The sequence below is a fragment of the Hippoglossus hippoglossus genome, chromosome 3, assembly GCF_009819705.1.
Source record: "Hippoglossus hippoglossus isolate fHipHip1 chromosome 3, fHipHip1.pri, whole genome shotgun sequence".
NCBI classification, from domain to species: Eukaryota; Metazoa; Chordata; class Actinopteri; order Pleuronectiformes; family Pleuronectidae; genus Hippoglossus; species Hippoglossus hippoglossus.
In genome coordinates this window covers 13,333,335-13,351,078 of record NC_047153.1, presented here as the reverse complement: position 1 = coordinate 13,351,078, position 17,744 = coordinate 13,333,335, and the positions used below count along the sequence as shown (strand labels likewise).

At 42.7% G+C, this 17,744-nt stretch overlaps 1 protein-coding gene across 3 annotated transcripts in view; it reads left to right on the top strand.

Moving 5' to 3' along the window:
• sbf2 (SET binding factor 2) overlaps window positions 1–17,470 on the top strand; it is a 92,792-nt gene extending 75,322 nt beyond the window's left edge. Inside the window, exons 30-42 of one of the 3 annotated variants that reach the window (XM_034576622.1) lie at window positions 2,434–2,508; window positions 4,153–4,331; window positions 6,489–6,665; window positions 7,091–7,192; window positions 9,743–9,928; window positions 10,967–11,093; window positions 11,744–11,871; window positions 12,803–13,027; window positions 13,119–13,226; window positions 13,536–13,729; window positions 14,465–14,552; window positions 14,641–14,772; window positions 16,083–17,470. In XM_034576622.1, coding sequence (XP_034432513.1) covers window positions 2,434–2,508; window positions 4,153–4,331; window positions 6,489–6,665; window positions 7,091–7,192; window positions 9,743–9,928; window positions 10,967–11,093; window positions 11,744–11,871; window positions 12,803–13,027; window positions 13,119–13,226; window positions 13,536–13,729; window positions 14,465–14,552; window positions 14,641–14,772; window positions 16,083–16,181 — 1,820 coding nt within the window. In that variant the 3' untranslated portion in view covers window positions 16,182–17,470. The remainder of the gene's footprint in view (window positions 1–2,433; window positions 2,509–4,152; window positions 4,332–6,488; window positions 6,666–7,090; window positions 7,193–9,742; window positions 9,929–10,966; window positions 11,094–11,743; window positions 11,872–12,802; window positions 13,028–13,118; window positions 13,227–13,535; window positions 13,730–14,464; window positions 14,553–14,640; window positions 14,773–16,082) is intronic. The other 2 variants (XM_034576631.1, XM_034576639.1) reach the window with 2 other exon arrangements.
• The last annotated feature ends 274 nt before the right edge of the window (window positions 17,471–17,744 follow it).

Below are 17,744 nucleotides of genomic sequence, written 5' to 3'. Positions count from 1 at the left end.
CAGGGCAGCTGGAGTCAATAGGCCAAGATTTCTTGAAAAGTGAAGATGCAGACCAAAGACTGTAATCGCTCTAAGTCAAGTGAAGACGGAGTTATTGATATATCATGTTTAAAAACAACAGGAGTTTAGCCAAAGTATTTCACAAACATGGTGAAGGAAAAACAACAAGTGAAGAGAAAGAAAGTAAAAGCGGTGCAGGCAAAAAAAGCAATAAAGGAAGTTATTGGGATGTAAACGGAATCAGGCTGAAATTAAAAGCACTTTGAATTTAATGCTTAACAGGACAGCACAAGAATAGTTTAAGCACTGGAGCGAGGAGAAGCCGACTCTAAATGCAACACGGTTTAAACTTTGTGGTTTCTCTCTGTGGGGATCTGTAGCGTATAGCTGTATAATAATCACTTTGCAAATCTTTGCTATTTATCTCAAGTCTCCAGATCCAGATGTCAGGGCAGAAATTCAAGGACACTTTAACCTTTTGAACTGTTCCGGTCAAATGAGCATTGCAGTAAATGGAATCTCCCAGATAAAAACTTAATGTGCTGTTTAGCTGCAACAAACACCATCAGGATTGTGTAAACTTGAATGTGAACTCTGCAGTTTTTTCCCCTCAGTCACAGGTGTTTTGTGTTCTGTTGCATGTCTAAGGTGTTAGTCACTGCTTCAGATGAAGGTCAAAGGTGAAAGCAATTCCGAAAGTGACTCAATGTTTTTTTTCACGCACTAAAAAGGATGAGACGTCACGTGAAATGTTTGTAAAAAGGGTTTCAACCACCCGACTGCAGTTCCAGTAAGAGCTGCTGGCCTCAGAGAACAGGGTTATCTCTTGTACATTCTTTGGACCCAGGAGATCTGTGTCAGGATGACCGAGAATTAGTCTGAGTTTTCTTAGATTACCATGAACGTGAAATATTCAAGTGGCAGCAGCACTTTCATCTAATAAACTATTACTAATAAATCTGGCCAAATTGTAATTCAGTATTGACGAGAAGATGTTAGACAGAGAGAGCATGAGAGCAGACATAAGGCATAGATTATGCCTTATGTTGCGAAAGATTACAGATGTAATTTAAGTCTTAAATGTCAAATTAGACGAGTGCAGGTATTAGCCTGTAGGGATTTTATAACATCAAGTTCTAATATAAGTTAACTGTGAAACGGTGAAAAACTATGCATCTATGCTTTGTTCGCTGTTTCAAAATAACATATTAAAAAACAGCCAGATAGTAGAAAACTATTTATATTGTATTAATAATTATTTTCAACAATTAGTTATTTGAGCTAGTTTTTAGTCCTGGTATCTATTTTTATTAGTTAATATTATGTTATTTAATTTGAAAAATTGGTTTGTTTGCTGTCACTGAGGATTCTGTAAGAGAATCCCAGATTACAGTTTGTGTATTTCCCATTTAGAATATTTTTTATGCCTTAAAATGCATTCTTCTTCCCTGGGAAATACCAAGGTACTTAAAAATAAGACATAATCACTGTACTACAACTGAGAGAATAGACTCCCCGTGCATTTAGTTAAAAGAGAGTACCAGAATACAGCTTAGTAAAAAATATAAAATACTAAAGCAAATCACCACCACTACAATAATTACAAAAATAAAGGTATAGAAAATAAAAATAATAAAATCCATAAAGGAAAGAGAACTTAATAAACAGAATCAGATTGTTGAGATCTACTCTTATGATATCCAGTTGACAAAGACGTTTGCATGAACAGGATCATAAGATGTCTTAAATGCAATTGTACAAATAAGAGGCCTTAAACAGTATTAAAATGTCTTAAATTCAGATTGGATTATTATTTCAGGTATACCCTGCAAAATGTGTCTCAAAGTATTTCATAAAATAACTCAACCAATAAGTTAAAGAATTTCACAAAAATACTTAAATTATAGTGGTGGGTGGTTCCGGACTGTACTGTACAAAAGCAGATGATATAGGTGAATGATAAAGTTCCAGATCTCCGAAACAGGTCAGTTTGCTGTCTATTAGAAAAAACGTTTTTCCTTTAATTGTAAAGATGTCCATCAGTGTAGGACGCAGAGTGTTCTATAAAGAAGTGACCCTTTAATAATGTGGTAGCAATGTAATCAACCTCTGTTAAATGATGAGCAGGGACTCCAGCCTGTTTGATTGAGACAAATTCATTCCTGACAAACTTAGTCTTCAAACCATCGCTCATAATCCTGGACACACATATTCATGCATGTTGTAAAAATCACTCTCCTCATCCTATGTGGACCAGTCCGACCTTTGACCCTCATCAGCGTAACTCTTCATTTGCATGTCTGTCTGAAGTGGTGGTTTGGTGGTGATGTCCCGATGATGTTGACGTCATTGATCTTTTCCATGCCCCCCCCATCTCTCTCTCTCTCTCTCTCTCTCTCTCTCTCTACCACCTGTACAAAAAACACCACCCAGTGCTTGAGTACAGAGATAAACTATTCACTCACTCAAACCAAAAACCTGCCAGTAAGGAGAGAATCCCCCATCAAGGTACGGTCATTCTGTCTCTTTTCGTCTGCCGCTCCTCCCACAACGCTGCTTCGCTCCCTAACACGTTCTACACGCGCCAGCCGCTGTTGTTTTTCCTCTCGCTAACCTGCACGCGCGCTCCCTAACCCAATAACGACCACGCTGCACCACGCTGCAAACCCTTTACAAAGAGGTTGAGTGACGCAGTACTAATCATGGCTGACTCTGTGGGCACTCCACTGGGAGCTGTGGTTTTTCACAAACCAAAGTGGCTGCTCTGATGTGGCCTCTTCCATTGTTGATGTGTTGGCACAGCCGGGGCCCGCTGTGGTCAGTTAAGAGCCAGGTCCAGGCTTGGGAGGAAACTAAGCTGTTTGTCATGGCAGACAAGTCATGAATCACACACACACACACACATATAGACAGAAACAGCGTAGCCCCTCTGGTCGTCGTCTTTAGTGTAATGAAAACAGCTTGGGTATTCTGAAAATGTGATCCCCAAGGATTGGTTTGAAATGAGTGTGTGGTACGATGTTATGACAGGACTCGTACTAGTCTAATTATCAGGTAAACACGTTGTTATCTTCACCAAGGAAGTTATGTTGTCATCTGCGATTCGTTTGTTTGTTAGTTTGCACGATTAAACAAAAACAAGAAAGAACCCATTAAATGTTGGTGTTAATCCGGATCAGGAGGTGGATCCAGGATATTTATTGTTTTCACTTTCTTTAACATTGTGAGATTGGGCATTTTTCAACAGTTCTTATTGATTTCTCATGGAATATTTCATGGATCTAGATCAAAAAGGTTTTTCGAATCTGGCCTCAGTTGTTTGTCAGTATCAGTATTTTGTAATATTTCTTCTTTGTTTCTTCAACCGAGGAAGTTATGTTTTCACCCCTGTCCATTGGTTTGTTTGTTTGTTAGTCCGTTTGTTTGTAAGCAAGATTACACAACAGATTTCCACAAAACTTTGTGAGAGGATAGGACACAGGCAAAAGAAATTTCTAGTTTTCAAATGCAAATATTGTTGGTCCTATATTACACATCACATCTAAACTCTAAATCCACCTCCCACAGGAACGTTTTACTGACGGCTTTTGAGAATTATCCAGTTTCATGTAGTTGTTGCTCGAAAAGAATTTCAAGTTATCTCCGAGTTGAATTTGCATCCATTTGGTCGGCAGCTGTTATATAACTGGCCTGTTTGCAGAAGCCCAAATTAGTAGCAGTTTGACAACCATACAAATTCAACAAGACCTGAAGGTGATTACTGTGAAGAATCAAGTCCTTCATGCTGGGGATAGTGATTCATGCTGTTTGAAAGCACTGCACGCTGATTTCAGAGAAATGGCTTCTTGATTCATCGAATTACCAAGAAATTCCATCAACTTCTGCTTTTAACATCTCTCTAGCGTCTCAACGCTCCCGAGCCACACAGGCGACCGCTTTGTTGGTGGACTGAGAGAATGAGGGTGTTTATATAATCGCTGTTGTACTGCCGTGCATGTAAATGTAGTCCGCATGTCAGGTGTTGTCCATTACTCAGTTTTAGTTTGTTTGACAGCATGTGTACATCAGTGGCATTTGAACAGGCCCAAACCCCACATGTGTGTGCGTGTGTGTGCGTGTGTGTGACTTTTGTTTGCATCTGTGTGTTTGCAGGCATGTGGGCCAGCCTGCGCTCCAGCAGCAGACTCATCCAGCATACGTCGGTAGCGGACGTGGGCAGCCGACTAGCAGGGAAGGATCTGGCGCCCCCCGCAGGGAGCAGCAGCCTGCAGGCTCAGCTCCTCAAGCAGCAAGCGGCCCTCTACATCTTCGGAGAGAAGTCCCATCTGAGGGTGAGCGTGAAAAAAGAACAGCTGCTCTCTGGTGCCTCAGAGGAAACGTTATCCGTGATTGTTGTGTTTCGACCCTAAGGTGAGATACAATCTGTTTCCATCCAAAACAACTGTTCTGCCATGAAGTCACACGGACGTCGAGGTGTTGATTCAGTTGTGATTTTGCATTGCAGTCACAGTCGAGGATTAGTGCACTCGACTCCCTCGTGTAGGAAAAGCGAAGCCAAAACATCACATCAAACTAATCCCCTCTTAATACAGTGCAGCCCAGTACAACACCACCTGTAACTGTGACCTCAGTAATTCACATGTAATTGAGCGTGTGTGTCGACAGAAACAAAAAACCTCAAATTCATGGCAGAGGTATTGCATTATAACATTGTTCAGATGTATCTTAGGAAGGTTGTAAAATAACAATCATCTCAGTATGTTTGAAGCTTTACTTCAGACAAGACGAGGATTATTACAAAAAGCTCACGCGAACACGATGTCCGTGCTCATTTTCCAGGAAAGGATGATAATTCAAATCAGGTTTGTATCATTAATCCAACTACTGTAAGAGAAAGTCAACTCATGAAGTTACATCATATATTTGAATAATAACCCATCAACAACCATAAATTAGCTCAGTTTTTAAACAGAGTCGGACTGATTTATCAGCGGAGCCTTTCAGAAACACATCTGTATCGTACATAAACCCTGATACGTCTTAACAAAGACTTATAATCAGCCAGTCTGACTCTATTTAAAACCTGAGCTACTTTATGGCTGTTGATGTGTTATTATTCAAATAAATGATGTAACTTCATGAAAACTTATTTTACAGAATAAACAATGCAGACTTGTAATATATATGTGTCATAACGGGTTGATAACGACTTCTAGGAATCATTGCCTGTTTTTCGACATGTATTTATTGGCCAATATCTATTTTTGAAGTTCCCTTTAAGAAGTGTCTTGTCACTGCTTTCTCCATCTCGCGGTATCCCAAAAGACACTCGCCATATTTTACAGTTGTTACACATTAATTGTTCTTTGAAATGTTTTATCGAATATAAACTTGAACCATGTCAATGATTATGTTCCAACCTCCGTCAAGGGTGCTGTTATTCAACCTTTGATCAGAAAATGACGTTTGTTTGTCCCAAACTGTCAACTGAAAACGACTTATTTTATTTTGTCATGTCTAAAAGTCCTTAACAAGTCTTTAAAACCCAGTCCTTTGATTTCAGTCTTTGGTGTTATGGAACATGAGGATGCTGTGGGCCTCTCACCAGCCAAGCTTTAAGTGTTGCTCTCTTCTGTTATTTCTTGTAAAAGATTGTGACTGCATTGGAAAACCATGTCACTGTTCCCTGTGGCTCGAGGACCTTTTGGTATTTTTACAATTTGAAAAACTCAGAAGCTGTTTTAGGTCAGATGAGGAAGATTTGCTGTTTGTTCTGTGTCCCTCCTCTTTCTCTCTTCTCTTTGTAAAAAAGTGTCTATAAAAATTGTTTTCAAATGTAGTTATTTTTATATCTGCTCGACGAGTAAATTAAACTTGATTCTGTGTAGCAATGACACAGCGTAAGTGATGAAAGGTTTAAAGGCTTGTAAATAAGTGACGCAAGGGAGAATTACAGCCCTGTGGTTGTCTGCCTCTGCCAAGTTGAAAATGATCTGTAAATCTCTGTCCAGACTCATATAATATATGTTGTGACGGAATTTATTAGAAGGTGTTAAGTGTGTTTTGTCATAGTAAGTTTATGGATTATTGAGTTTTGGCCTTTGAAGTTTGACCACCAAAATCTTAATTAGCTAAATTGTGCAGAATTTGAAGAAATTCTTGGTTTACAAGAGTGGGATGGACAGACAGGCCGACAGACGTCCTGAAAACATCGCTCCTCTAGCCACGGTTGTCACCGGTGCAGAGACGTTAATACAGTGGATGTAAAGAATTCAGAAAGGCTTTTTTCCTCCACCTCATTTATTTAACAGTGAACGGTCCTGTAACTGCTCCTCCATGTGTGTAAATGAGTAGGATGAAATACTAGCAATGTATCACAGAGTTGAGTTGAGTTAACATGTAAAACTATGAGAGTACTCCAGCTAAAAGTCAACTTTGTAAACAACACTGTAACTGTATTTATTCGGTCTATGTCTCTGTTTCGACAGGGCCTCAGAGTGGACTCCGCTCTGAACTGTGAGCTGGTGCCGGTGGAGTTTGCGGACACGCGGCAGGTGAAAGCCGCGTTTAAAAAGCTGCTGCGGGCCTGCGCTCCCAGCGCCACTTCTTCAGACTCTGAGGACTCCTTCCTCAAAGCCCTGGAGGACTCTGAATGGATCCTGCAGGTGACAAAACACACACACAAGACATGCAACAGGATTCTGCACTTTTTACCCCCAACACAGTGACTCCGAGTCAGATTTGAAAAAGTGTGTGAGAACGACCCCGCTGTCCGCTCTTCCTGCTCATCCTCTGCATCAGTTTCACATAACGGATAAATCCGCTCTGAGGCCAGTTTCCCAAGGGAAGCAGATTCACAACGATGGGATAACAGCAGAGCTCTTATCGTGCTGCTTATCTGATCGACCCTCTGCAGCCTTTGTCCTTACATTGAACATATCATACGCTGCCGAAAAATATCAGCTGTGGGAAACCCTTAGTAGGCAACTCTGCAAATAATTACCAGTAGACCAAACATGGTATACTGTATGCACAGGGAGGATTAATCTGTGTGTGTGTGCATGTTCACATATGTTGATCCCCCCCGCAGATTCACAAGATCCTGCAGCTGGCACTGTTTCTGGTGGAGCTTCTGGACAGCGGCTCATCCGTTCTGCTCAGCCTGGAGGACGGCTGGGACATTACTACACAAGTGAGAAAAATGCACAAATACCTTGAGAGATAACCACACAGATGTGAGAAAAAGGTTGAGCACGATATCTAGAGGTTTAACTGGGTGAGAAGTTTGTCTTATCGGTGTGTTTCTATCATGCTGTTTGTCTACAGATGTTTGGGGTTTTTTTGCATGAAGAACAGAAATATTATAAAATACCTGAGAGAGGTTTGAACGCAAACATAATGAAAAAAGGTATGCTATTGAAAAGTGTTGTAGACTAGAGTGTGGATACCCGACCCCACCGGGACCTGTCAGGACCTGACGAGTAGGGCCAGGTTCGGACAGAAATCTTGAAATGATACTCGGGTTGTGTTTGGTCATGCTGGCTGGTCTGTCTACTTTATTTTTACGCTGCATGTGCCTTTAAATCTGCAAAACATCAGGCTCGGTTCCGGTTGGGAGTGGGACACAAAAAGCCTGTCGGGTTTGTGTCGCTAAGTGTTTGAACCAACTTCTTCCCTGGTGCAAGTCCAGATGGGGGTCCTCGTAACATTTCTTTCCCCTCTTTAGTATCATAGCAGTTGATAAAAACACCACAGGGAGGTTGTGGATCAAAAGAATCGCATTAATTCATTACAATAAAGTACCACCATTAGTGGGGAGCAGCAATGAAATGAAGCCATGTATCGGGGTTACTGGCACTCGGTGTAATTATCCAGTTCCGTCCTCATCCTCTTGAACTAATATAGAAAAAGGCAGTTGATGGAACGTGCACAGATTCACTCATGCAAGCACCATGTATGATCTGCCGATGGCTACGAACTCTAAGATGTGTCTAAAACTTGTTAAAGATGAATAACTGACTGTTCATAAAACATTTGTCTACATAATGAACAACATACAACAGTTGTTTTGTTTCTGTTTTTCATGTTAAAACCAACAAAACACTACCCTTCTCCAATAAAGATATAAAAAGGATCCAGATGCAGTCACACAACAGTTTAACAAGCAAGTACCTGATAAACAGAGCTTTACTTGTAGACAGCTGTTTAAATGACTGTGTGTCGTGTTGATAGAGCTTCATCGCCCTGCTGTCATATATTGAGACTTAAAGCAGGAACACGTAGCTTATAATGGTTTAAATGTGATGTTTGGATTTTGACGACAGAGTTTATTAGAGATCTTCCGCAGACGGCACCGCTGCACGAGCCATGTGTGAATCATAACTCTGGCCACACCTGCCTCTCCCGCTCATCCTCTAATCGCTCGTGTCACTGTTGACACGATGGTGCTGGAGATAGATAAGGAAAAGGTCCGAGGTCTTGGAGCCATATGTCACTGATTTGTGCCGAATTTAATCACGAACGTTCACGGCTCTGATTTTGAGGCATGTAAACAGAACTGTCCGTGTCGATCCTGATCAATTTACAGTATCTGTTTGCTGCTGCACTCAGCGTTTCATCACATACTTGCTCTCTGAGCTCACATTTTCCATGTTGACCTGTTAACGTTGCAAAGTGCTCGACCTTCGAATGTGTTTACGGTGGGCTTGTGAAGCCCTGGGCTGCTGTTTAAGAGCGCGCTTTGTGGACCCCTTATGCCAGGCACGTGTTCGGCCCGGAGCATCTCTCTCTCCACGGGCCACCGGCTCCATCACGCCACGTCCTGATTGGTCCACACAGGCAAATGGGCTCCATATGCTCTGGCTCTCCTGCGTCTGTCCACGGACCATAGACACCCAGCAGACAGGATGCAGAACCGCCTTTGCGTTCTCTCTAAACCCTGCGTCCTGTTTCTCCTCCTTATCCTCTGTCTAACCCTCTTTCTCATATCCACTCCGCTCTCTCATGCCTTTCTCCTTTTCTCAAATCTGCTGTAATCCCACTATAATCTGAGGGTTTTATTCGAGTGCCAGGGCGCAGGGGGCTCTCTCTACCACTCAGGGCCTGATCGTCTCACAAACCCCTCGGGGGAAGCCACGGACTGTTTTTCCCGCTCATTCCACACGCGTCAGGCCTCATTAGTTAGTGTTGGAGGAGACACAGGCAGGGAAGCAGGCCAAACACATTGCATGTGTAGACAAGTGGTTTTCAAATGGTGTTTTGTGGAGTGACTTCAAGTGCGACTTTGCTCCAATGTTATATAAATGTTATTGATAGCTGATGATCAGTTAAACATTATGTGGTCAGAAGACAAAAAAAAATCTGGACACTGGATTCAGAGCAGCTGCCACTTTTTCGTGTCCTATGGTGATAAAACGATTAACTAATAAGAATAAACTATCTTCTCTTTAACTAGGTAAATGAACTTTGTTACATCCCAACACGAGATAACTTGGCATTTTGATGGTTTTCCTCTAACTGGCTACTTCACCTTATCTTCAATTTGCAATTCTAGGACTCTGATATTCTTTCATATCTGTCGGTTTGGTCATAGGTCTTAAATTTCATTCATTGTGGTCTTAAAAAGCTTTTAAAAAGGTCTTAAATTCCACTTGTTGAAACCTGCAGAATCCCTGTCTAAGAAGCATCACTCCCTTTGGTCTACCGTTGGTGGCGCTGATGTTTTTTCGCTCTCCGTGTGCAGGTGGGGTCTTTGGTGCAGCTGCTGAGCGATCCTTTCTACCGCACTCTGGAGGGATTTCAGGTGCTGCTGGAGAAGGAGTGGCTGTCGTTCGGCCACAAGTTCAGCCAGCGGAGCAATCTGAGCCCCAGCAGCCAGGGCAGTGGCTTCACGCCCATCTTCCTGCAGTTCCTGGACTGCGTGCACCAGGTGAGTGTCACTGCTCCCCACTTCCACCGCTCCCCTGTACGCTCCAGTCTCCCTGCCCCTGCTACGTGACTCCTCTCTGCTTTCCCTCCGCGGCCCGAACGTCACTCACATCGTCTCTGTGAGCTCACCGCATTCCTCAATACCAAAGAGGCGAGGGGGCGAGGGGGTGAGGAATGTGAGAAATTCAGCTGTCATTAACTATACATTTGGTTCAGTTTTGCACCTCCCAGCAATGTATGTGTAAACCAGTGTGTTGCAGCCGAGTGTGTGCGAGGGGGCTGCAGCCCAGATGGTCCCTGAACCCCCCGTGATCAGCGCTGAGCTGACTGCGCTTGTTTTTCAGCATCCCTTCACAATGCAGTGCGTGTTTAGAGCAGCATGTGGAAAATTGCAGTTTTGGGGATTGAGAGTCTCAAGGAATGTTCGTGTGTGCCTCAGGATTTCACTGAGGGGCGGGGGGGGCGGGGGGTGCTCATACAGCTGAGGTCCAGAGACTGAGTGTCCGCTCTGAAATACTAACTTTAGAGGATGTTGTAGGTTCGTTCGTGTCTCCAGGGGTCGTACGGACCCACTCCCCTACACTTACATCAACACATAGTTTCTGCATTTGTCTTTTGAAACCGTAGGCTTGGCAGCGAAGACAGTTTGGCAAGGGCCCTGGGGTTCTGGAGAACTATAAACAGGGGGAAAGGGGATTCGGACAAGAGCTGAAAATAGACGAGCATCATCTCCAAAACAGCTGTTGTTTTCGCCAGTAGACCCAGGTGGCCTCAAATATTCGGCACTTCTCTCTGGTTGGCCACCTCACACCACTGGATGGGAACAATGGGGCTGCGGCCCAGTCTGGATTGTGTCTGGCAGTGATGATATCGTCAACCTTTGCCCCCACACAGACAGGAGACGTTCTTTCCTGTTTCTAGTTGGTCATTTGTGCAGTGCAGGGATATGAAGCCACAACACAAGGACAGCTGCCACACTCACCCTGACCCTCTCTCTCTCTCCCTGTTAATCTTCATCCATCTTTTCGTGTCTTTGCAGATTTTGGAGCAACATCCTCTGGAGTTTGAGTTTAATCAGTATTATCTGAAGTTCCTGGCCTATCATCACGTCTCTAACCGCTTCAAGAACTTCCTGTTGGACTCAGACTATGAGCGCTTGGAACATGGTCAGTGTCCTTTGCAATTTGAACCGGGGGGGATTTTGTGTTGTTTTTTAATATTATCTCTTCTTATGCTGTAGAAATTCTGCACTGAAACTGACTGTATGTGACTTTCATAAAACCGATGAATTAGTATTTTAACATTAACGAATGATATTTTCTTTTACGAGTTTTCCCTTTACTTTTAAAAGGAAAAGCAAAAAGCTTCCCGGGTCAAATCCCTTCAATCCAAGGGACATTCAGATTGGGGTTAGGGAGAATTAATCTTAATTCTCTGTATGTGTGATTTGTCCCTGAGATACACTGGCGAAGTGTCAGCTGGGATTAGCTCCAGCTAAGATAATGGATGGAGTAGAATTTATTTTTATGTTTCCTGACACATACCTGGAGAGATAATTGATATAGTGATGCTGAGTTAAAGCAAAAGAAACAAATCAAAAAACGAAGACGTGAGATGTGTCTGTTCTACTGTGTCTCTATTTGAAGATAAATTCTGTGCTGATATACTGTAAAATGAGTCTGGTTCACAAAGAACCCAAAGACCCTACGACCTTTCTGACTGGAGCGTTCGTATCAAGCGAAATAATCTGAGAGACGAACTGTTCCCTGTTCTTCATCATCATCATCATCATCATCATCTCTGTGTTTCTTAACAGGCTTGCTGTTTGACGACAAAGGTGACAAACAGGCCCGCAGAGGCATCTGTATCTGGGACTGCATCAACAGGATGCACAGGAGGAGTCCCATCTTCTTCAACTACATGTACAGCCCCTCGGAGAGCGAGGTGAGTGTCTGTGACCACCGGGCCGCTCTCATGTAGCCGAGCTCCCACTCCCACAACATGTTTGTGCCACTCTGGGCCGTAACGATGCTGATGTCAGCTCTGTGCACAGGAGCAGCAACTTCAACTTCACAGCCTGAGAGGACACTTTGCATCAGATCTTTAAATAGAGATAAATAAAATGAATAAATATGTTATCGTTTGGTCTGTGTGGACTGTAGACAGACATAGTCCAAATGTTTGTTAATGAATTATCAAAAAAGTAATGAGTTGTTTCCTGCAGTAACCAGAAGAGACGGTTATTGTTTCCTTTGTCAAACTAAATAATTTGTAAATAATATTTAATTGTTGTTCAGTGGTGGGATCAAACTATATACGATTACTTTATAGCAATACTTTACTCAATTGAAGAATTTGGATAATTCCTCCTCTACTGCTATATTTAACACAATAGATACAATTTCCAAACTAAAAACTTGGTATTTTTATGAAAGCCGGAACACACTATGAGTGAAAAAATATGAAATGTATCCGACAGTTTTTGTCTTGTTGCCACTTTGACTTGTAGCTTTGACCAAATTAGATTTGATGAAATTCTTTATGAATCTCATAGTTCTGGAGTTTTTTCAAACTTATGATTGTGGTTATTTTGTTTTATGATAATTTAGGAGTGTTTTTCTTCATGCAGTTTTCTAACAGACAGAAGTTCTGTTACTGATTTCAGTCTTGTGTTGAAGAAAGAGCTGATGCTCGATGCTGATGATGTTTCCTGTTATATTTCAGCTGTGTTGTAATTCAATAAGAGGAACTTGCATAACTTCTTAATAACTGTCATAGAGAAGTTTCTATTTCTATTTGACCATCTCCCACAGTACTTTACGTAATCAACACCATAGGACGACATCTGATTCTCGATAAAATCGTTGTGTTGCAGGTGATCCTGAAGCCATCGACCGGAATCCCCAGCCTGAACAAATGGGACTTCTTCACGGACGAGACTCTGTCCACGGGGCCTTGTTACGACTGGCGGATGATGGCTGCGAGGTCGGAGAGCTCGGAGGAGGCGGACACCATCTCCAACAGTAAGAGGAGGATCGTCTGGCCGTGTTACAGCAGCGTGAGCCGCGCTCAGCCCAATGCCATCACCAAACTCCTCGCCGTAAGAGCCCTCAACCTAAACTGTGACCTCAAGTTTGTGTTGGATCACGTGTTGCATTTATCATCCTCACTGGTTGTCACGTGTGCTGCAGGACATTGAGAAGCTGGAGGCCGAGCTGAACCAGGCTCCTGAGAAATGGCAGACGACTCTGGAGAGAGTCAGGATCAGCATTCAGGAAGACCTCAAACAAGAAGGCAATGTGAGTGTTCGAAAAATAAAGATGACCTTACATAAAAAAAACCAGAGCATACACCTCTGCCAAGGCCCAACAGTTCCCTTATGAAACCACCATTAAATTCACTAGATCCAGATTTTTTATTTGGATCGGCACGAAATTGCACACACTCATAAATATCAGTCCTCAAAACATGCCTGATATTCAAATACAAAAACAAAGCTTCCTTGGCGAAGGTAAAAACACAAGGCATCGTCATATCCAGTCATTACAACTGTGTAAAGCTCTTCACGTGTATTTCTCCCTTCTCATATTTGTTGTCTTGTGTGTCAGCAGCTCTGCAAACAGTCAGTGTCCATCTCAAGCCTCATTCCCACGTCCAGCCTGCAGGTCTTCCAGCGGCGCTCCATGCTGCACCTGCCGGACAGCCCGCTGGGCGAGGATCGCACCACCACCGCGGCCAACGGCATCAACCGCCGCGCTGCAACGCTTTACAACCAGTTTACCCCCAAGAGCGAGGAGAACAGGTGGGCCGTGAACTTCCTGAGTCCCAACACAAACATGAGGTCCACATTTGATTCACTCACAAACTGCTGCTCAGGGCCGGTTCGGTTTGGGAAGATGAGTCAGGGCTGTGGTATGCTGCGTGTCATGTTTGTGAGGATTGTCTGTACTCTGTTAAACTCTGGGTGTGTAATTTTACAATTACTGTGAGGTTAAAGTACAAACTCTTGGCCCAAATATCTGGATGTTTTCCTGAGCTGGACAAATGGTGATTGAAATCTACTTTATGTAAATTCTTTTTTTAACTTTCTTGTCCCTGCTTATCGCATTTCTCGTTCCAAATAATGTTCACCGACATTTTATCATGTGCGATAAATCGTTGATGGATCATATAAGTTTCAATATGGCCAGATGTTTACTGCAGAATTATTCAGCCAGGAGCATGAGCTGGACATCAGTGAAAAATGTAGGGAAAGATGAAATATGAGAGTTGAAACCTCCAGCACGGAACCCCCTGGTCTTAACCCTCACAGAGAAACACGCACACCCGCTTTTGGCCTCTTTACATTGCGGGGAACATAATGTACAAACAGAACATATGGAGGACGAGTTTGTCTTCCTGCTGGAAGGGGCTCCATATGAGCAAAACAACAACTGTGGTAGAAATACGGTTCAAGATGACTGATAACACCCCTCATCTGTCATCCAGAGGACGTCCAGTTGAAATGTGCCTGCGTCTCACTGTGTTATTTCTTCAGGTCATACGAGGGGATCCTGTATAAACGCGGGGCGCTGCTGAAAGGCTGGAAACCTCGCTGGTTCGTGTTGGACATCACAAAACACCAGGTGAGCGAGATCGCGCCGCGCCTGAGAGACGCTTCAGCCTCGACCCAGGAGACAGTGCCGCAGGTTTAACGTTCCAATGTCTCCACAGATGAGGTACTACGACACCGGGGAGGACACCAACTGCAGGGGCCACATCGATCTGGCAGAGGTGGAGTCCGTGGTGATCGCCACGCCCACTCTAGGAGCACCGAAACACATCAGTGAAAAGGCGTTCTTTGACGTGAGTACGCAGAAACACGAAGGTCCAGTGTTTTGCAGCTTTTTGCATATTGAAAACACGCTTGCAGCCTTTTCACAGTCAATGTAGAACAGATGCACTGTGGCTTTGGATACAGTCGAATATTTGCAGGTTAAAACGCTGGCTTTTCCAGCAAAAATAGACCCAAACAAAGTTTAGACATTAAAAAAGATTCTACGTTTGGCAGAGGTGGAAAGTTTGGTGCATCAAACACCGAATGAGACCAAGTGCAATAGAAACCGAACAGCAGATGGTTTGTTGCACAGAACCATCTGGGAAAGCTTTGTTGGAAACTGGTTAGTAAAGCCCAGGTGCTTTCAGGAAATACTTGGCATGTGATTGGATGAACCATCTGTCTATCACCATTTATCACGGTTGCACAAGTCAGTCTGGAGAAGAATGAGTCTTTCCCATTGAGAAAAACCCCTCATTGATGTTCTTTTAGTGAAGAAATACTCCCCAGTTCTGATGAAACTGATGCTGTGGCAGCATCCTCGCTAACCTCTTCAGCAGCTTCTGGCTGTCATCACACCTAACACACGCAGGACGCTGATTGGTCCGATCCACTGTGGTTTAGACTAAAGCCACTTGGGAGAAAGCCAGCTGCCTCGCAAGCTGATAGAAACAGGTTCAGCAAATAAACACATGAAAGCCCAATGAATACATGGGACTTAAATGTCCACTAAAAAGACATAAGATCCGATGAGAATCACCTTCCTCAAATTAATCCATGAAGCAGAAAGTGACTTCTCTGTCCACTTTTTCATGTAATTGCCGTTCTTTAGCTTTTTTTTTAACTAATCCTAGATACTTTTTCAATATTTTTGTTTTGATGCCATTTATTGAACAATTAGTCAATTTCGGGAGCCCTGACATCTCTAGTTTCCCATGTCCACTAACAGGAGATGCAAACAGGATTTCCTGGTCATGTGCTGAGATGTGCATTTGTTCTATCAAAATAAAAGACCTTTATTTCTGCTTTTCAGTAAACCTGAGATACAGTCATTTTTGCCATATGGCCACACTGTGCTATAGAGGGTTAATCGCTGGAGAGATAGAACTACTACTATGTCATAATAGCAGTAGATGGAGCTGCACATGTATTCATATTTTCTTTAACAAATTGGAAATTACAATTTTCTGTCACATTTGAGTGAAACCTGACTTGTGACGTTGTCTTTTCTGTCCATGTGGAGAACAGCGAAGCTTTCCCTGTTGTTGGAGCCCATTCAAGTACTTCTCTGTCCCTTCACTCCATATTAATTCACTCTTCTTATCTGATGCCTCTCTAGCTGAAGACCAGCAAGCGAGTCTACAACTTCTGCGCCTCAGACGCGCCCAGCGCTCAGCTGTGGATGGACAAGATCCAGAACTGCATCTCTGACGCCTGAACGCTGATGTCCCGAACACCAGAGGCCGCGGGAGGTAGTGGAGAGCAGAGACGTGGCGACAGCTCAACTCAGCTTTCACGTGTCTTTACATTTGGGGACCACAGTGAACAAAGTGCCTGGTAGCGGAGGAGAATCCATCCAACCTCTCCGCCCGTTTCTCAGCAGCCAATCAGGCCGGTTCGCCACTCTGCCTCGGTCAGAGTCAACACGTTCGCATTGTGCCGTCAGCTTCCTCCTCTGTGCCTCCGACAGGGATGAGGTGAAGATAAGCTGACGTTTTAGGGGACTGCACTACCAAGGAGATTGTTATCCTTACTTAAGCTGTTAACTAGATCAAAGCAATATCACTGGCCATTCAAACTGTGGGTTCAATATTAGACTTTTAAAAAATATAAAGAAAATAACCTTTTAGAGAATTTCTATCAGATATTTTACTACGTGGACGGGTTATTGCTGCTTGAATATGAACCGCCAAAAACTCAAGATTTTAATGCACAACATCGAGAGGCAATTTGTTTGCACTTAGCTCAAAAGTATGCACTCCTTATCAAATATAGATTTTCTAACAGATGCAGACGAGGCTAAAGACATTACTTTACAATGTACATATGACGTTTCCTCATGACATGACGAGAGGAAACGGATTTGCACAGTGAGTTCAAAAAAGAGTTACCTGACATTTTTCTATTTAAATAAGTGACGTTTTTCTCTATTTTGTCGAAAGTGTAATGACTCCTGGATAACACATTTTGTCTTATGTAATGTAAATTATTATTTTTTATTAAAAGTGTAACTGTAAGTGTGGTGGCTACATTTCTGTACATACATGTGTGACATTTCATTTTATATACTGTATGTACGGAACATAAGTATACTTTTCTAACCGTGATTCTAATGTGATCAACCAGTCTTTGTGGTTTCTTTTTTTTAAATGTGTCGTTACTGGTGCAAAAAAACCCTGAGTGGCCTGTTCCCTGTTTGTGATGAAACGTTGTTCTGAAAATGGAGTTTGTGTTGTTTAGTTTGTCCAGACAGGCTCTGTTTCTTAAGGGCTTTTAAAGAAGTAAGTCAATATATCATGTAGGACATTGTGGTTTTCAGAGCTCCTCCTCTCATCTGTTCTCTGTTTGTGTGACCTTATACAGTTTCATTAAAAAAGAAGACAAAAAAAAACACTCTAATGAAACTATTCAAAGACGTCAGAAGCTTTTTTTCATTACTGTATCTTCGTACCATGTTTTGTGGTGACACTAATTTTTATGGAAATAAATCGAACATACTTGAAGCGACTCGCTGGCTCCGTTCTTGTTTTTACTGAAGGTTTGCTTATTTCCTGTGTCGTCGCCAAGTAGCGCAAAAGTGATGGAAGAGGTATTTAGATTCTTCACTGTCACAGAAAATTATACAAACCATTTACTATGAACTATAATACTAAATAAATATTCGAATATTAAACTGAATATTCGGAACAAATGCGTCAAGTGCATTACAGAATAACAGCAGTCATCCACACACGTAGGGAAACACAATAGTCAGAGGAAACACACATAAATCTCATGAATA